This window comes from Phoenix dactylifera, chromosome 1 (assembly GCF_009389715.1).
Source record: "Phoenix dactylifera cultivar Barhee BC4 chromosome 1, palm_55x_up_171113_PBpolish2nd_filt_p, whole genome shotgun sequence".
Taxonomy (NCBI): Eukaryota; Viridiplantae; Streptophyta; class Magnoliopsida; order Arecales; family Arecaceae; genus Phoenix; species Phoenix dactylifera.
The window spans coordinates 39,695,310-39,716,379 of record NC_052392.1 but is presented as its reverse complement, the minus strand read 5'-3'; the positions used below and the strand labels follow the sequence as shown (position 1 = coordinate 39,716,379).

The 21,070-nt window shown below is 38.9% G+C and overlaps 1 protein-coding gene across 1 annotated transcript in view; it reads left to right on the top strand.

Moving 5' to 3' along the window:
* Positions 1-257: 257 nt before the first annotated feature.
* Positions 258-21,070, top strand: part of LOC103706111 (beta-glucosidase 4) — a 28,760-nt gene continuing 7,947 nt past the window's right edge. Inside the window, exons 1-7 of the mRNA XM_039134561.1 lie at positions 258-420; positions 8,736-8,802; positions 8,896-8,954; positions 16,162-16,237; positions 18,262-18,336; positions 18,407-18,494; positions 20,436-20,661. Of these exons, the coding sequence (XP_038990489.1) occupies positions 319-420; positions 8,736-8,802; positions 8,896-8,954; positions 16,162-16,237; positions 18,262-18,336; positions 18,407-18,494; positions 20,436-20,661 (693 nt within the window). The 5' untranslated portion in view covers positions 258-318. The remainder of the gene's footprint in view (positions 421-8,735; positions 8,803-8,895; positions 8,955-16,161; positions 16,238-18,261; positions 18,337-18,406; positions 18,495-20,435; positions 20,662-21,070) is intronic.

Below are 21,070 nucleotides of genomic sequence, written 5' to 3'. Positions count from 1 at the left end.
GCTACGAAAGGGACATGTTAGTACCCCAAAAAAAAAGGGACATGTTCGGAGAACTCGACGACTGCACTCGACAAACTGACCAATCCATCTGTCACACATCCGGCACAAATAGTGGTGGTCCCGGGAGAAATATTTGACACCTAAGGAGCAATATCCGAAACCGAAACTGTTGGAGACGCCGACGTTTTCGTCGCTAATGGCCTCACGGCTCACACACTTCCTCTCCGTCTATTTAAGAGCGGCCTCGCGGCAACGGGAGGAGGATCTCTCTCTTCTCGCGCGTACCCTCTGGTTTTTTCTCTGCTACTGTGCTCTCTAATGGCCGCAAGGAGTGGTGCATGCGACGGAGTTCCGGAAGAGGTTTCGCGGAGCGATTTCCCGGAGGGCTTTGTCTTCGGAGTCGCCACTTCGGCTTACCAGGTGAAACAGAGGAGGAGAATGGCCTCTTCTACTCTTCTTTCTCTGACGATGACTCTTTCCGATCTGTTTCTTGTTTTGTCTCATGTGAAAAATTTCAATCTTGAAGCGAAACTCTGGATACATCTTTGATGATTGTCGATTTTTTCTTTAATGTAAATTTTAATGGTTTGGGGGCTTGGATCTGGGAGAAAGGGCGAGTTTTGGAGTTGGCATTTCGGGGATTCCGTTTGTGATGAATTTTTGGGAGGAATTTGTTTTTGAACAGACACCCACCCAATTTTATTAAAAGAAGAAGCATTTACAAGTTGAAGCAAGAGAAGAGATGAGGAAAAGGAATACAGAAGAAGAAGATGACGAACTCTGGGAAAGAGACCCCAAACAATGCTCGACAACACCCGGTGCTCATTCTGGGATTTAGAGTATCCAGTACAGCTCCAATCCTTGTTTGGACGAAGAGCAGCTATGAGAACTCCATCAACACCCGCTGCTCATTTCGGTTTTTCTTGGCGCATTTAAGTGGAATTCTTTTAGTTTTTCAGAAAAGGTCATGACTTTTTATTATATTTGATCGGAAAAAGCTGGTTCTGCTCTCTTTTTTGGAGATCGCTTTTTTATCTGATTGTGGTGGTCTCTGTGCCGGTGATCAACAGACAGACAGACACATTTCTTACTCACCTTTAAAGCTGATATTTTTTTTTAAAAAAAAGGAAATGTTGGAATTTAATGGTGACTCTGTCTCTCTCTTGCTTTCTGTGCGCGCGCATGTTTTAGTATATTTAATGTTTTATTGTTAGCTTGAAATTGAAGATGATCTTTTATGTACTTGTATATAATTGCCAAAAATTGCCGAAAAATGTTTTGGTATATTATAAGCTTGCTCTAGTGCCTTATTTTATTATATTACGATTATCATCATCTTAGCTGATCTTATAACATGTAGTTTCTGATGCTGCTGTGCAAGGTGATGCTTTTTTTGGCTTATTAGGGGGAAGCTTTGGTGTTGTCTGAAACTATGTGGAGGGAAATAATTGTTTCATCCAATATAAATACATGATGCTTTATTCTCGGTTAGGGTCCTTGGATGAACCACTATATATGGTGGTCCACAAGAATGTGGAAGCTAATTCCTCATGCGGTGCATGTATCCTCTATATAGCTTATTGGAGATCTATACACTTGTGATCTTTTGTGTTCCCCGGTGTGTATGTTGGAGTTTATTATTTAACTTAACACATTTCTTGAAATAATAATATCTATAAGTTGATTCCACATAGAGGAATTGGTGTTAATATTCAATTAAACAAAGCTGGCTCATCTAACCATGAGTAACTATTTTGGCGAGATAGAGAAGAGAGGATGAAAAAAATGAAAATAGGAATAAAATCCAGCAAAGCTTAAATATTACAAAAAAGTTCACCTACATTTAGATGGGATATCCTTGAGAGAGCACTATGGAGTAAAATAGAATAAGAGTGTTCTCATGCAGGTCCATTCAATCTTCATTCAAAGAAGTTTTTTCCATTAAGTATATCTTGTGGTGTGGGATAGAGTTGGGCACTGGGCCGGGCCGCCCACGGCCCGGCACGGCCCGGCACGAAGCAATAAAAAAAGGCACGGCCCGCTAGCTACAGTACCGGGCCGTGCCTGGCACGGCCCATTTAAGGGGGCCGTGCTGGGTCACGGGTTTCTGGCCCGCCTTAAAAATTAGTACCAGGCCCGAAGCGGGCCGTGCCGGGCTCGGCCCGTCTCCATAAAAATTAATGCTTCATAAATTTTTTTAATAAATTAATAAATATTGAAAACTAAGAATTTATTAATATAAAGCCACCTTAATGGTGGGGGGTTTGGCATAGACCCCTACCAGTTTATTAATTTAAATCAAAATGGTACATGAAGGGAGGTTTGGACCTTGGTCTGACCTCCAGAATACAATAAGAAAGGGCCGAGGTTTGGACCTTGGTCTGACCTCCAGAATACAATAAAAATGTACAATTATAAAAAATTAAGAAATCTTACTAATCATCAGTGATTCAGTGAATCAGTATTCACTCTTCAGTAGTGTTTGTATCATCATCATCAGAGGATGTTGTATTATGTCCACCTTTATCTTGAAGTCTTGCTTCAGCATCCAACCAATCTTTGAAGCAGAGAAGCATCTCCACCATTTCGCCTGTCATCCTACTTCTCTTTTCGTCAAGAACACGCCGACCTGCACTAAAAGCGGATTCCGATGCTACCGTGGACATCGGCACAGCTAAAATATCGCGTGCAATTGCAGACATAACAGGATATTGATTTTTAGCACTCTTCCACCAAGATAATACATCTAAATTCTCTATTTGATTTTCATCATATGCAGACTGAAGATCATTTCGTAAATAAAATTCTAGTTCACTACTTAAAGATGAAGAAGATGAAGATAAACTTGAAGCATGTGTGTGTTTTCTCTGTGCAATGAATGAAAAAATAGATGACGAACGAGAACTACTAGAAGAAGAAATAGAGCTTTGTATGGAAAATCTAGATCCACGAATTTTTTCATCATATATAGCATAAATATCATAAAGAAGTTGTTTTACCTCATTTTTAGCAGGTTCAGGATCTTGATTCATATTTTCACAGTATGCATCAAGTAAAATTAGCACGCCATTCAATTTAACTCTTGGATCAAATACAGCAGCTAAGTTATGCATAGGACATATCTTGTCCCAATACTCATTCCATTTAGATTCCATTTGGTCAATAATAGGCATTAAAACATCATCATATCTATGTTCTGCAAATTTTTGACTAATTATATATGCTTGTTGTAAAAATGAACATGAAGTTGGATAATAAATACCAGAAAGAACATTGGTAGCATTATAAAAACTAAGCAAAAAATCTTCCAAAATTTTTTCTTTATTCCAATCAGTTTCAGTCAATGTAAAGCCTAATCCACGATCATTAATATATGCACTTAATAAGTTTTTATATGGGTATGCATCATATATCATGCTATATGTTGAGTTCCAACGAGTAATTACATCAAGTTTAAATTTTTTAAAACGTTTACCATGATTTATACATAGTTCCTTAAATTCTTGAAGTCTTGATCTTGAAGCATGAATAAAAGAAACTGCATTTCTAATTTTTGAAATCACATCTTGAATCATGCCCATGCCAGCTTGAACAGAAAGATTTAAGATATGACATGCACATCTAATATGCAATAAATTTCCATCTAACATGGATGCAATGAGTCTTTTAATAATGTAACAGCAGAATTATTATTAGATGCATTATCAAAAGTAATAGACATAATTTTATCATTAATATTATATGAACATGCAGTTTGATAAATGACATTTGAAATTTGTTGCCCAGAATGTGGAAAATCAAAAGCACAAAAAGCAAGAATACGTTTATTTAATTGCCAATCATTATCAATATAATGAGCAGTAATGGCAATAAAACAATTACTACCTACAGATGCTGACCAAATATCAGAAGTTAATGAAATTTTTACATTTAAAGTAGAAAGTGTTTCAATTAAACTTTGTCTCATTGCTAAAATGTTAGTCATAGCTACTCTTCCAAATGTACGCCTACTAGTTCTTTTGTAAGCAGGTTGTAGGTTTAATTGAACATATTCTTCAAAATTAAAAGATTCACATAAACTAAAAGGTAATTCATCCTTAACTATCCATTTTACAAGTGCTTTTCTTTGATTTTTATGATTATATGCAAAATTACCTACAAGTAATCCCCTTTGTATATTAAGGGTACTTTGAGTTTGAGCATGAGAATCATGCATCCTATGACTCTCTTGATGTCTTTTTAAATGCCCTGTTCCCCCACTACTACTACAACTATAAAGTTTGGCACATTTTTTATATTTAGCTTTCCAGACTCCATCAACCATAACTCTATCAAATTCATTCCATACAGCACTAGTCCTCTTACGAGAAGAGGTTTGATCTTCACTCGGTTCACTAGTTCTAGAGGAACTAGGAACATGGAGTTGGGGATTAGTTTCTTCTCCCTCAGAAACAGAAGGAATGCCAAAATGACTTTCCTCAAAAGATGACATATCTAAATTGATGAATTCAAAAAATAAAAACTAACCACAAGGAGGAATTGAGTAGAGGGTCGGAGGGCAGAGGCAGAGCCGAGATTCTGAGCTTCCTCTTGTGCTCTCAACAGGAGTGACCTTCTCTTCTCAACAGGAACCTCCTCTTGTGTAGCACTTGAACACTTGCTAAATGCAAACTAAAAATTAAATTGCTAGAAGAGCATTTTAGAAGAGAGAAATAATAGTAGTAGAGAAGGAGAGAATAGTTGGTTTGGTGTGGTGAGAACGAGGGAGGAAAGGGCTATTTATAGAAGCCCAAAATTTTTTTCCCAAAATACCCCTTAATTTAGCCGTTTTTGGACTGTTGGGAGGGGCAATTTTGGAAATTTTCCAAAATAGCCGTTGGACCCGTTGCGGGCGGTGCCTGGCACGGCCCGTTTGCGCCCGAGACGGGCCGTGCCAGGCACGGCCCGTCTCGTGCCGTGCCCGGCCTGGCCCGCCAATAGACGGGCTTGGGGCCGGGCCGGGCTTCCGTTCTGTGCTGAACGGGCCGGGCCAGGCACGGCCCGTTTAGACCACGGGCCTGGTGGGCCTGGGCCGGGCCGGCCCGGCACGGCCCGATGCCCAAGTCTAGTGTGGGACTGGGCTATCCCTGTTTCTCCATGGAACAAGATGCCCCGCTGTCCCATTTCGTCACCCTCCATCTTTCTCCCCTTCTTCCCTTTCTTTGTTTCTTTCTTTTTCTTCTTTCTTTTCTTTCTTCCTTCTTTCCTTCCATCCTTTATTTCTATATCTTCTTCCTTCGTTTCTTTCCTTTTCTTCTTCTTTCTTTCCCTTCTTCCTTCTTTCCTTCCTTTCTTTTTTTTTTCTTATGCCTTCTTTCCTTTTTCTTTCCTTTTTCTTGTTGTTTCTCTTTCTTTTCTTTCTTCTTTTCGTCCTTTCTTTCTTTTTCGTCTCCCTTCTTTTCTTTGCTTTTACTTATTCTTTCCTTTCATTCTTTCCTTCTGTTCTTCTTTCATTCCTTTATTTCTTTCCTCTTTCTTTTTATTTCTCCGTGTGGATGGGTTTTAGAGTCCCGCCCTAGGTACCTGTCCTGTTTTCTCATGGGAATAGGATAGAACAGCAGGGATGTGTCCCATATCTCGTAGTACAATTGATGATTTTATTTTTGGTTTTTGAGAAAATAATTGATGATTCTTATGTTATGCTGAAGTGGTAATTTTCAAAAAGGAGTGGTGGTTTATTCATTCTGTTAAAAAAAAATCTCTTAGGGCCTTTTTGGATGTTTGGGCTGATATAGGCCTAGCTCAGCATGTAATCCTATGATTTTGCTGGTTATGTCACGCCCCCGCGTCCGCGGGGCACGTGAGGCACCCAGTGCCCACGTGGGGGTCACATAAGGGGAAAAACATGGGGCTCCCCTGCCAGATATTGTCCGGTTTCGGAGCTTCACGCAAGCGCCCTTCACCCCTTCCCGGTTTTGTTTTCTTTCCAAAACACGTCTGCAGGATTTGGAGACACCTGCCTCATATGCCCAGGCTCTAGAACGAGTCTTTCCGATGTGGGACTATTGGGCCTCACACCGTGTTTTCCCCCTCATGTGGCCCCCACGTGGGCACTGGGTGCCTCACATGCCCCGCGGAGGCGGGGGCGTGACATTTGGTATCAGAGCTGAGAACGACTCTTGTCCGATGGTGGGAAGGGTGTGAGGCCCAATAGTTCCACATCGGAAAGACTCGTTTTAGAGCCTGGGCATATGAGGCGGGTGTCTCCAAATCTTGCAGACGTGTTTTGGAAGAAAAACAAAATCGGAGAGGGGTGAAGGACGCTTGCGTGAAGCCCCGAAACCGGACAATATCTGGCAGGGGAGCCCCGTGTTTTCCTCCTCATGTGGCCTCCACGTGGGCACTGGGTGCCTCACGTGCCCCGCGGAGGCGGGGGCGTGACATTTGGTATCAGAGCTGAGGACGACTCTTGTCCGATGATGGGAAGGGTGTGAGGCCCAAAAGTCCCACATCGAAAAGACTCGTTTCAGAGCCTGCGCATATGAGGCGGGTGTCTTCAAATCCTGCAGACGCATTTTGGGAGGAAAACAAAATCGAAGAGGGGTGAAGGACGCTTGCGTGAAGCTCCGGAATCGGACAATATCTGGCAGGGGAGCCCTGTGTTTTCCCTTTCATGTGGTCTCCACGTGGGCACTGGGTGCTTTACGTGCTCCGCGGAGACGGGGGCGTGACATTTGGTATCAGAGCCGAGGACGACTCTTGTCCGATGGTGGGAAGGGTGTGAGGCCCAATAGTCCCACATCGTTCTAGAGCCTGGGCATATGAGGTGGGTGTCTCCAAATTCTGCAGACGTGTTTTGGGAGGAAAATAAAACCGGAGAGGGATAAAGGACGCTTGCGTGAAGCCCCAGAACCCTATAATATCTAGCAGCGGAGCTCCGTGTTTTCCCCCTCATGTGGTCCCCACGTGGGCACTAGGTGCCTCACGTGCTCCGCGGAGGCGGGGGCGTGACATTTGGTATCAGAACCGAGGATGGCTCTTATCCGATGGTGGGAAGGGTGTGAGGCCCAATAGTCCCATATCGGAAAGATTCGTTTCAGAGCCTAGGCATATGAGGCGAGTGTCTCCAAATCTTGCAGACGCGTTTTGGGAGGAAAACAAAACCGGAGAGGGGTGAAGGACGCTTGCGTGAAGCTCCGGAACCGAACAATATCCGGCAGGAGAGCCCCGTGTTTTTCCCCTCATGTGGCCCCCACGTGGGCATTGGGTGCCTCACGTGCTCCGCGGAGACGGGGGCGTGACATTTGGTATCAGAGCGGAGGACGACTTTTGTCCGATGGTGAGAAGGGTGTGAGGCTCAATTGTCCCACATCGGAAAGACTCGTTCCAGAGCCTGGGCATATGAGGCGAGTGTCTCCAAATCCTACAGACGCGTTTTGGGAGGAAAACAAAACCGGGGAGGGACGAAGGATGCTTGCGTGAAGCTCCGGAACCGGACAATATCTGGCAGAGGAGCTCCGTATTTTTTCCCTCATGTTTTCCCCATGTGGGCACTGGGTGCCTCACGTGCTTCGCGGAGGCGGGGGCGTGACAGGTTGTACTGGCCTAATCCACAAATCTAATTGGATTTTCAGTCCAATCATCCAAAAAGGCTTTTAATATTAGCAACATAGATGTTTTCTTGCTCGAAGGACAGAAAGTTCGGTGTCTTTTCGAGGTTATACTTCTGATTTTGCTCGTTCCTTTGCACCGAATTTTATCGTACTCCGGTTAAGTAGAAAATGTTCGAATTATAAAAAATTGGCACTCTATCATGTTGTGGTAGTCTTTATAAAATGTGGTATTGGAGCCTAAGTTTGATGCTGCTGGTGTAGTAGTTTGAGGTGGAACAACAAAGATAAATAGTTTTATGGTATGATAGCATATGCAAGAGCTGTTAATAGAAAAACAAAGGATTATAATTATTGCTTGGACAGTTTATATAGAAATAGAAAATGTATGATACACTTATGCTTGTTTGACCCTTATGGTTATATCTACATTGGCAACAAATGGAACTTTATTGTTCAGATTGGATATTAATGGGAAATAACTTCAAATTGAAGAGCACATAGGCATTTGTAAGTCTGAGAATATTCTTTTGCATATCAGGAACAAGAGATTAATCTTAAAGATTGATTTCTGGACAATTCGATACAATATCAAGTAATGAAAACTTAAAATCTTTAAATATATCAAATATGCTGCTATTCTGTAAGATGAAATTGTCATTTCTCCTGAAGCCTGGAAATCTTGCTTGGAGAGGTAGCTGGTTTTGTTCGACTCTTGTTTTTAGGATTGACCTTGCTGCACTTTGTTGTGACTATTAGGTTTGTAAATACTGTTGTAGGATAAGATTTGTTTAGGGCATTCACAGATTGCAGTAAATAAAAAGGAGGGGCATCACCTCATGTCTTCAAGATCATTTATTCTCACAAATACTTCTGTTATTCAAGCATCTATTACATGAGCATTTCTATTCAATTTGCTCTACATTGTATGCGGTAGAAGAATGCTCTTCATAACTGCTTCATAAATATCTGTTTGTCATTAGGATCTCATCATCTCCCTGTATCTCTTTTATTATTTGATGCCTATCAAACTAATTAGTAATTTGCTCCCTGGAGTTTTTGACTTTAGATGCATTGTCATTTCTCAGATGATTAGTGCTAGAATTTATGAGATTCTGACTGATAATCAGTTTTTGTTTCTTGTAGGTTGAAGGAGCAAGAAAAGAGGGGGGCAGGGGGGATAGCATCTGGGACATTTTCTCGGAAAAGAAAGGTCTTTTTTTTTAAAAAACTTTTACACTCCATCTTATCTGCATGTAATTCTGTTGACTTGCCTGCATTGATTGTTTATTGTTTATATCATCAGAAAATATCAAGGATGGAAGTAATGGAGATGTTGCAGTTGATCAATATCATCACTACAAGGTTAACTACTGTTTCTTGTTGACTGCTAAATCAAAGCCTATTAGTGACTGTCATGTAATTCTTTAAGAATATATACCTGTCACAACCTAGGACCTCATCCAAAAAGGCTAGCTGGAAGGTATTTTTCGGGTTCTTTAGTCCTGTATAAGTATCCAAAATCTTCTCGTCAAATAACCGATATGAGACTAAATACACGCCCGCATGGGTCCTCACATACTCCCCCCGTTCAAGCCTTAATGTTCTCGTTAGGCTAAGGGTCCAATCCATTCAAATCTAAGCACAACCACCACGATCGGTTCGTGGTCAGCCTCCATGAATCTATGTTGCAGTGTTTCCTAGTCCACATAGGCTATGGGTAGAGTTCGCTCTGATACCATTTGTCACAACCCAAAATCTTACCCAAAAAGACTAGCCGGAAGATATTTTTTGGGTTCTTTAGTCCTGTATAAATACCCAAGATCTCGGCGAATAACCGATGTGGGACTAAACACATGCTCGCACAGGTCCTTACAATACCTATAGGGCAAATCATGCCATAAAATTTTATTTGTTGGATAGTAATTTCATATGGAACCACCATATCAGGGATTGATGCCTATGAGTTGCATGTTACATTTTTATATATTGAAAGGATACCTTGTAGCATACATGCTAAACCTCATGTGTATGATATGCATCATAGTTTTTGCAAAGGTTGAATTGCCTTGCAACTCTTGTAGTACCTTTGACTTAATAAAACTCAAATCCTCCATGTTTAAGTTTTTCACATCCTACACCATCTTTGTTCAGATATTACAAAATTCATCCTATTCATCTAATTACAGGGTAGTCAGAGCCTGTCACTCTCATTTAAATACTGTAAATCTCATTTATTTTCCATCTGATGTAACTCATCATGTACCTCTTCATCAGTTTCCATCCTTGCAGTTTCATTTCATCTCGTTATATCTATGCATTGAAAGTAATATATCTATGCACCGAGCCTGTTATGCAAAAACAAAGGGGGAAGACAATACTGTAAACTTTATCTTATCCAATCCTTCGCGGTGACCTTCTCCTACATGTATAATGGTTTCCCCTACTTTGGGCTTTCTTACAGCCAAAACATGAGATAAATGCTCTCATATAACTCAATCAGTGATCCTAACACCCTCGACCCTCCATTAGATGAAGATGATCATCAAATACTTCCAACCACAATCAAAGAGATCAACAAGCCCTTGCTGAATCTGGATTATCAATTTTATACCAGCCAAATCTTGTAATGGTGCTTGTTTTGGCCTACTTTGGGCTTTCTTACAGGTAGATACTCTAATATAACTTAATCATTGATCATAATGCCCTCAATCTTCCATTAGATGAAGTTGATAATAAAATACTTCCAGTTGCAATCAAACAAATCATCAAGCCTATGTTCAATCTGGATCATTGATTTTAGCCAGCAGCCAATCTTGTAATGGTGCTTTAGGACTTTGTAGAGTTTGGTTCTTAAATGATAAAGGCATTCTGAATTTTTAACTGAAGTTTAGTGTGTAGATTATTAACTTGGTAAGCTTTAATCGCAGCTTCAGATGACAAAACTTTCTGGTTTATGAACTTCATCTGCTAGTTGTGCATCCTTTTCCCTGATGGGAGCGATGAATTCCTTGAAGTGTACCATGAGATCTTCCACCTACTTCTCCAAGCTGGAAAATCACCCATTTAAATTTTTGACAGCTCGGTTGATAAGTTCCAATCATTCTTCACTTCATGGGACCTTCTCATCTTGGTACATCTGTCATCAGGTCGAACATTATGATGCTCCATTTTAGACATTCGAGGCTGTAATACTAACTGAGGCAGATGAACATTGTGATGTTTTCACCCATGGAACTTGGAATCTGTGGTGGTGGATTTACAAGAAGCATTGATCTGATTTTTTGACCACATCTTGAGAAAACAGAAAGAAGAGAGATATTTCACGGACTACACAATTGTAGAAGCAAATCCTCGAGCCTGGAAAGACTGACTGTAGACAAGGAGTTCAACGTGCAAAAGAGAAAGGGAGAACTGAATACATGACTGGAATTTTCTTAAATTTTCTTCATGCTCTTGGGAATGGCCTTTCCTTCGACATGCTGGCCATAATGACTTAAATCCTCAAAATTATTGATTTAATCTAAAATATTTTTTATAATGCACGAAACTTAACCCTTGAGCTAGACTGATAACGAAAAAAATAAGGGTTTTTGGTGTACATACCCTCCTCAATATTGGAATTTGCATGAATACCTTTCCAAAATTGATATTTACATGTATACCCTCGTCAAACCCTTGTTTTGTATGTATACCTTTTTTTTTTTTTGGGTATGTATCTATGCCATTTAATGGTGTTAAGAAGTTAGCAGTTTAAAATTGAAATGACAAAAATACCATTAATAGGTAAACATGCAAAAAGAAACGTTTATAAGGACATACATGCAAATAATAATTTTGGAGGGTATTCATGCAATTTCATATATTTAGGATAGGGGTGCAAATGGATCGGGTCGGACCAGAGCCTGAGTGACCCCGACCCGACCCGATTTCTTGTTCGGACCCAATAGAAAATCGGATTGGGTCTATAGCAGACCCAATGGGTCATTCGGGTTGGGTCGAGTCCATGCATAACCCAATCCCAATCCAAAAAATTTGGGTTCGATTCGGGTTCGCTTATTTGGTGCATCACTCGATCCATTAAAGCTTATTCAACTAAACTCAGCTATATCCCTTGCCTCAGTCATTTTTCTTGCCACCCTCTCCAAAGCCCGGTCTGGCCGTCGCCGCCTCCCGCTGAGGCACTGTCCCTCCCTGTCATCGGCCACCTGCACCTCCTGAGCTCCATTCTTGACAAGTTAGTCTGTCGTGAGCCAGCAGGAGGATGGCGGCCAGCACGATGTCGTTGGGGCCGAAGGGGAGACCAAGGCTCGGGAGCTGGTGAAGAAGGTGGCCGGAGGGAGACCGGCGTCTATTCTATTGCATCTCTCCCCCACTCCCCTCCCCCTAATCGTTTCATTTCTTTATTCCATAGCTGTAGCAGAAAAAGAGTGGGAAGTGACATCTTGTCGGCCTCTCCCTCAGAAAGTTCAAAAAAAAAGCTTCTTATCGTTAGCTTCTTTGGCCAGGCAATCTTGAAAATTTATTAGGACATCCCGCAGCTACAACATGAGCCATAGACCGAGGCTGTAGAGGAAAAAGAGTAGGAAGTGACATCTTGTCAGACTCTCCCTTAAAAGGTTCAAAAAAACAAAAAACTTCTTGTCATTAGCTTCTTTGGCCAGGCAATCTTAGAAATTTATTAGGACATTCCGCAGCTATAACATGAGCCGTAGACCGAGGCTTTAGAGGAAAAAGAGTGGGAAGTGACATCTTGTCAACCTCTCCCTCAAAAAGTTCAAAAAAATTTTGTCACTAGCTTCTCTTGCCAGGCAATCTTGGAAATTTATTAGGACATCCGGTAGCTACAACATGAGCCTTAGCTCATCCCGCAGCTACCAGATCTAGCTCATAAAGTCAAAATGCGCATTTATTACGTTACATGTGCTAGAACTAGCATGGAGTGAAGAGCGGATTCTTAAAATCTAATTTATTTATTATTTATAGTAATACTTTAATACTTTATGTATGGGTCGCTCGGTCGGGTCGAGTCGGAATTCAGTAAATTGAGACCCGATCCGAAAATAGAATGGGTTTAATTTTAGGACTTAATCTGACCCCACGGGTCCTCCAAAACGGATCGGATCGGGTCTAAACGGGTCGAGTCGGATCACGGGTCAATCCGACCCATTTGCAGCCTTAATTTAGGAGGGTATACACACAAAAAAATCGTTAGATTTTTGCATAAATACCATTCTAAATATTGAAATTTTCATAAATGTCCTCTAAATTGATATTTATGTGCATGCCCTCACAAAATACTATTTTTGACATAACGATTCAGCTAACGTAATTAGCCAAAATCATATTTATTTAAATTTAAAATTAATTAAAATTATGAAATTATTTTTTTATTTCTGAAGCGGGTAACAGGTAAATAAGTCTCACTGGAAACTAATCTCTCTACCTTCTTTTAGAATTTCAATCTCTCTCGACCCTCTCTCACTTCTCCGTCTGGAATCAAAGCCATTCCCTCGACTCTCTTCTCCATCATAGACAGCTCTTCATTGTACCTTTTTTACATGAAGATGGTCAGGTCCTGCTTGTAGTTTTATGAATTATTTAAAGAAAAGTGTTATGATAGATTTGCAATATTTATCTTTTAGTATATGAGATATGTAATGTTTATCTTTTAGAGTTGAAAAATTTCTTATGTGCAGGCTGGTGGCTGATTTAAAATTATTGACAAGATAGGCCCTATACACTAGATCTTTTCTTCTTCTAAAAATTTGAAGCTCCAAAAAAAAATGGCTTAAGGTACACAACGTAAGGGGTGGCCTTCTACCACATAGCTGCGGAGGTTGTTAATAAGTCTGAAGGGTTTGAAGTCCTTCAATGATTTTGCTTGGGGATGATTGATGTTGTTCTTCCATCTATGAGTATAGCAGTAGCAAGAAAGCTTGATCATTGCAATCTATCGTGTGCCTTTAAGAGATTCTAATCATTTTCTATATTCTAATACATGCGCATCTATAACAATAAATATTATAAGCTATATTTCGATGAAATAAGATATAGTGGTTGTTATAAATGAAGAAGAATAAAGTAGAATAATCCCATGATTAGTGAAAGAACGTTCATAACTCTTTTTGTTATCTAATTGTTGAATCAATCTTTTTTTAAGCAATATTTTTTATGAAAAATATTGAGGAGCAGGCACTAGACAAATCCGAGTGTTAAAACAGGTTAAAATAAAAAAAAATAAAATTAGATGTTCTTGTATATAAACCCTCCTAAATATGTGAAATTGCATGAATCTCCTCGCAAAGTGTTATTTGCATATATACCCTTATCAAATGTTTCTTTTTGCATATCTACCCATAAGGATATTTCAGTCATTTTTAATTTTAAACCACTAATTTCTTAACGGCGTTAGATGATATGGGCATATATGCAAAAAAAAAAGAAAAAATGAAGGATATACACTTATACACATAAAACAAGTATTTTATAAGGGTATACATGCAAATATCAACTTTGGAAGGGTATTCATGCAAATTTTAATATTTAGGAGGTTATGCACTAAAAAAAACCCAAAAATAAAAGCGGATCATTTTTACATTCATTATCTCCACCCTATGCATTCAGGCCATGGTTTGCTGAACCGTTCAGCCTGTACCGTACCGGTACCGGCCTCCGCCGGTACGGATCTTTGGGGTCGGAACCAAATGGTTTCTTGCCTGTACCGGTACGAACTGATGCGGTTTGCACCGGTACAAGCTCGGTACCGATGCGAACCGCACCGGTTCGAGCTTGTACCGGTGCGAACTGTACCGGTTTGCACCGGTACTCGCGAGGAAGAAGGGGGGAAGAGAGGAGGAGAGAGGGGAAGAAGACCTCTCGTGCTACTGGGCCTCTTTCTTCCTCCCGAGCACCTCGCGGGGAAGAAGAGCTCCTTTGCTCGCAGGAGAAGGGGGAAAGAGAGGAGAAGAGAGGAGGAGAGAGGGAAGAAGAGAGGAGGAGCTCAGGAAGAAGAAGAGAAGGAAAAGAAAGAAAAGAGAAAAAAAAGAGAGAGGCTGTGGGGAGCGCGCCTGCGCGCGGGCGCGAGTGGGGAAACGCGTCCTCGACTCATGCCCACGCGCGTTCCACGCGGTAGAAATCGCGGTCGACGCGCAGGGAACCGCGCGTGCGCGATTCCCCACGCGGGCGCGATTCCCCACGCGGGCTCGCCGTGCAGGGTAGGGAGCCCACGCGCTGCCTTGCATGGCCGCTTTTAAATGCCACTCTGCAGCATAACGCGTTCGCGTGTTTTTTTTTTGAACCGGTTTGGTACCGATTCCGAACTGGTATCGGTCCTCACCGGTACGTCGGTTTGGTCGGTTCGTCTAACCTTGATTCAGGCCATGATAATTTGGTCTGAGTAAGCCCATTTGTTGCCTTTAACATATCAACAGATTTGTTTGGCATTGGAATCCTTAACCATTTATCATATGGGTATTTCAAGTTATGGTCTAGATTAATTATGGTTGTTATCAGATCTAAAAATAAAAATATTCCAATTATATTCTCAAATTAAATATTTGTCTAACCCTAAACTGCATCAAATTGCTTTGAGTTGTTCTCTTTACCTAATTTTTTATATTCAAATACCTTATTAACTATGTGCTGAAGCAAGTATGAAATTGATAGTTAAATGAAAAGTTGGAGATGGTCATCAATGACATTAAAAGAGGAAATGAAAAAGAAAGAACAATTCTATTATTAAGTATTAGGAAAATAATTTTGAACAATTGGAACCCCTATTTCAGTTGGGTTTCTTATCAATTGAGCTATCATTTTAGGGTTACTGCCGATAGAGTAAACTAAACAATTTGGTTTCTTGGAAATTCTAACCAAATAATTTCTCTTTGTTATTCCAAATACCTATTCACATATAAAATTGTTCTTTATTTTCAGCCATTTCAAGTATTTTGTTTTAAATATTTTTTTGCCTTCTTGCTTCTTCTGCCACCACCATTTTTTGTCCACTTTTTAATAGGGTTGTGCTCTTATCGGTTGGCAAACAAATTCAACTATGTGAGACATTGCATATAATAGCTCAAAATTTTAGTTATTATTTTATAAATGTTTATTTTTAACATATAGCATCATTCACTAACCGCTTAGCTATTACATAATCTGTTTAAATGCATAGAACTGTTAATGCATCACTATCTAATCATTTTGACAACCTTGTTTGAGAAATACTTGAAAATGTCTTAGTACCAGATTTATCAACATGCTGAAGCACAAGCTAAATAAGTTCTCAAGTCTCACATATTGACATGGTAAAATGTCTCTAATCCACCATTTCATATGTGTACGTTCTTTGATCTTTTTGCCTGAATAATTTAGACTTCAGTAAGCATTATTTGATATCCCATGTCCATCTTGGACAATAGACGGCCAAGGTCTTTTAGCCTTTTGTAAAACCAAGTCTTTGTACCATTAGTTGTCATTGCAAATGTGTTTTCATTTCTCTATTCTTTATTCATCTCAAACTTGGTTGTAACATTGTTTTAATTCCATGTTGCTTGTTTTATTGTAAATGCAGGAAGATGTGGAACTTATCGCCAAGATAGGTTTTGGAGCTTATCGTTTTTCCATATCTTGGCCTCGTATTTTCCCTGGTACACTATAATATCTTGTAATCATTATCTAAACCTCTATATATCATATTTGCAGCTTCATAGTTGGCATGTTGTACTTTTTGATTGGTTTATTACTTTCCAAATAGTGTACTTTTTGAGAGGTTTATTTCCATATATAGGCTCTTTACGTAGTCACACCTAGGGCAAACTGAAGGTTTACATACTTTGAAAATTATGCTTTTTCCCTATTTTAAAGCAAACATATGCAAACAAAAGATCTGAGGTTGGTTTGTGGCATGTGGTGGAAGTAGCATGTTTCAGTGCTTGTATCCTATAAATATGTTGACACCTATTGGTTACAATTATTGTATTTGGTTAGTTAATTTAGCTTTTATATCAAATCTATGCTTTCCTAGGAAACTGTAAGCAAACAAAGAAGAAGAGAGAAAATAAAAATAGATTAAAAATACTTGAAAAGAAAAATGGATGGACATATGATGATTGGATGGTGTGTTAGAGATAATTAATCTGCTGAAAATTGAAACAATACCCTACTATGCTGTCATATATGCAAATAATTTGGCTATTCTATCCCTTATCTTGAATAATGTCATTGATATGGTCTTAATAATTATGCATAGACATTTATGACATCTTGTATATCTAAATATATTATTTTCACTGAGCTTTCCAATATTTTAATTTATTGATTACAAGGTAAAAAAAAATTTGTCTTTCACCATCTTCTTCTTTGATTATGCACCATGTTCTGTTTAAATGAAACTAGGATATCTAGATGTTCTTATCCTCATGATGACTAAGAACGTTATAATCCGAAAGCCTTGAACCTTGGAAGACTCCCATGTTATCAGTGGTGTAATGTTAATTGGCAAGGTAAGCAAGTGCTTCAATGCTAATTGAGTATATTGATCTTTTAAATAATATGGGTTTAAATTAGAAGTTCCATTATGGCAGTTGCACTCTATTGAGAATAGTGAATTTTTGAATGAATTGCATGATTAATCGTCCGATGAGTTAGAATTGGACTATTGAAATGCAGCATTAACCAGAAGCGAATAAAATGAGCCAAATTACAATCAATAACCAAGTGATTTTCCATAAAGGTATTTGTAAATCTTAAATCTATTATACAGGGCTGGAGAGAACAAAAGGCTTTCCTTCCCCACTTTTTTTGAAAACTTAGAGCTGTGGAGACGTGTTTCCTTTGGTATTTCCTTTCAGTGCTGTATGTATTTGCTTAATCGAAATTTTTGAAATGAAGTTTTGTTAAATATATTAAACCAATTAGAGTAGCTCATAAGATGAAGGTGTGAATGAGAAGATTCAGGTAAATATGTAGAGATACTTGGACTTAGTAAGTTGAAAAATAAGAATACAAAGAATACTTGGGAATCACATATATGGTTGAAATGATGCAGCAGTGCCAACAAAGACTAGAGGACACCATGAAGAGGTATGACCGTGTGAGGGTTGGATGATGGGACTAAGTTGAAAAATATGTCGGGTAGATTAACTAAAACCATCACAACAGATTGGAAAAGGATGATTGAAAATAGTTGCAGGAGTCATCAAATGTTAATATTTCTATGCATATCTCATCATGTAAGTAGGCGCTCTAAAAATGCACTTTGAAATTTGCAAGCTAGATCAATATGACTTGCAGTGTTATGAGGAACTTATATGGTCCGAGTCCCTAAGAAATTGAGGTGTCTCCTTCTCCTTCACCACATCTTCATTATGTTATGCTTGAGTTCTTGCAAGAAGTCCTGCTCTCATAGTCTCCCTCCGAAAGTATTGTAACTCCATACAGGCATATATTCATATAATGTTATATGTATGTCTGCATATATACACATTTATGTGTCTCTGTATCTATATATGTATTATGTATATGTATATGTTGCATGATGAATACTGTTTTGAGAACAACAGTAACTTCAATTTTGCTAGATCTTTGTAGTCATTTGACTGATATATGCATTTAGATGATTATATAATGGTCTGTGATGGAATTAGTGATATACTCTTTATCATGATTACAGATGGATTAGGAACTAAGATCAATGAGAATGGGATCGCCTACTACAACAATCTCATTGATTACCTGCTAGAGAAAGGTTTTTAACCATATGCTTGGTGCCTTCAAATATATCCATCAAGACCTACATTTACGTGTTCTGGTTGCAGGTATTCAGCCTTATGTGACACTGTATCATTGGGATCTTCCATATAATCTTCATGAGTGCATGGGAGGATGGCTATCTGAGAAGATTGTGTAAGTTACCATAGTTATCAAAGTGCTAAAAAATTCTGTAATAATATATAATATTACAAAATGCCTACAATGTTTTATATAATTAAGCTTTTTCTGTCAAATACATAAATAGCGATATTTGGTGCAAACAAGCAATTACCATCATATAGGCAGGCCTTTAAGAAAAGAATTTGATCGAGGCAAGGTATGGTCATATGATCGGTCAACCTTAACTTGTGATGAATTTGAAAAATAGATTTTCTTGGAACATCTTATAAGAGGAGTCAAATTGATAAGTTGGTTTTCCAATTGATAGTATCAAGGTATGTCGTCTTGGTATTGGCCCCATATCGGTGCCATACTATCACTGTGTCGGTACCGTATGATACGGGGCTGGTTCGGCATACTGAGTGTCGGCACCCCCTGTACTGTATACTAGTACCGAACCGTTACGATACAGTATGCCTCATACCGGCTGGTAAGCTGGTTTTCCTACATTCAAAACACTTTTTTAGAAGAGGTGATGTTAAGTATTCCACCGTCTGATTATGCCAATAGGTAATGGGCTAGGTAGGTGCTTGACACTAGGTCGGTATGGCATACTAGGCAAGCTGCTCAATATCAAGCGCTGCTGGCCTACACTGAGCCATGCTAGTTCGGTATAGGTCAATACGACCTGATTCTAGCTAGAAATTTTAACTTCTATTTTCACCTTTTAATTGCCCTAGACTTAACAAGGAACATCATTCAAGAAAATGCCTCCTTATTCTTTTTTATTGCCTTTACTTAGGATACTACATTAAACAAGGGAAGCATTCTCTGTTTGAGTTCAATATAAATAGTCAATGATTCAAGTCTCATCAAAATAAGTTCAACTTTCCAGCTCAAGAATAAATTCCAGATGTTTGGGATCTGATCAAAATGGCAAGTTTTCAATGCTAGGGAGCTTCTTAGATCTTAAAACATCATAAATTTTTCAGCATCTAAACCATGGTATGCTGTAGCGATGCATACCGAGTGTGCTGTACCAAACTTGGAAGCGATACGGGGGGCATACCAAATATCCGTATTGCTGAATCAACTCCTGTACTGGATATGCTGACATTATACGAAGATGGTAAATGTATGGGGTCCAGATTGCAAACCTTGATCTAAACATTGCTCAAGCCCAAAGATTTGGTAAGAAAGTTTCAAATTTTGGTCTGTAAGTTTTTTTCTTATAATATGATGCTAATTAGAACACAACGCTTCAACCTTCATACTTACATTGGTCTCCAATCATTTCTCATCCAGACTTATGATTTACAATTGTCTGTTTTTAATCAAGGATTGTTATTAATTAATGTTAATGCATTGTTAGGATGCCATTTTACTTTAAAAGAGACATTCCATGGTACACCAGCATGCTTATATGCCCAGATGTTGATCATACTGCATAGGAGTTTTTTAAAATGTTGAGTTAAACAGGTTTTTAATTTGTGAGCAACTCTTAATTGGACTAGGATGAAGTTCAAATATCAAACTTAAAAAAATAAAACCTTGAAAAATCTTGTGCCCACAATATAATATGCATGCTAATGCCACTGTTCTAGTGGGCCCACTTCATGATGGTGCATGTTGTATGTCTGCAAGGCATCACACAGCACGTCCCATGCTGGCAAATCTCTGCACCAGCAGCATTTAGATCCTTGGGTGATTTGATGAATAGGGGCATGCTATTATCTAAATTTGGCATTTTATATATGTATAAATGTGTATATTTTGTGCATAATTTCACCACTATTATGGAGCATCTTGGTAAAATTAATACTATTATGTTTCTTTTTTTTTTTTGAAAATATGACATGCTTTTTGTACAAATTTAAGAACTTTTTTTTGATGCAAAATATGGTCAGGTATTTTTTTCCATTGCATTTTATGCTCTAAAGATTTTTTGTTAACTTGATGTTGCAAAATGGCCAGGGAATATTTTGCACTGTATGCAGAAACTTGTTTTGCAAAGTTCGGAGATAGAGTCAAGCACTGGATCACAATCAATGAACCACTTCAAACAGCTGTGAATGGTTATGGTATTGGGATATTTGCTCCTGGAAGATATGAGAATTCATCTTTTGAACCCTACTTGGCTGCACATCACCAACTCTTAGCCCATGCAGCTGCTGTTGCTGTGTACAAGAAGAAATTTAAGGCATGTTCTTTGATATATTTTATCTTGTGTATATTGGTTTGGCTTGTTTCCTATGTTGCATTGCAGTCATTTTGGAGAACCTACTTTCTCCTTTTAGTCATTAAACACTTTTATTTTCTCTCGGATATATTGGTTTGGCTTAAGTTTCCTATGGAGTATTGTAGTCATTATGTAGAAATATATCTTTATTGGTCATTAAACACTTATATATCCATTGTTTAGCTGTCTGCATAAAATCTGCATTGATACTTGTAAATGAATGAAAACTACTCCATGCTTTTTAACTCTTCAAAATTTTAATTTAAATTGCAAATCAAGAGGAAATTAGGATGATTTATGGAATTTTGGAAACATTCAGTTTGAATATGAACCAGCTTTTATCTTGTTCTACTCATATCATGGCTTAGTA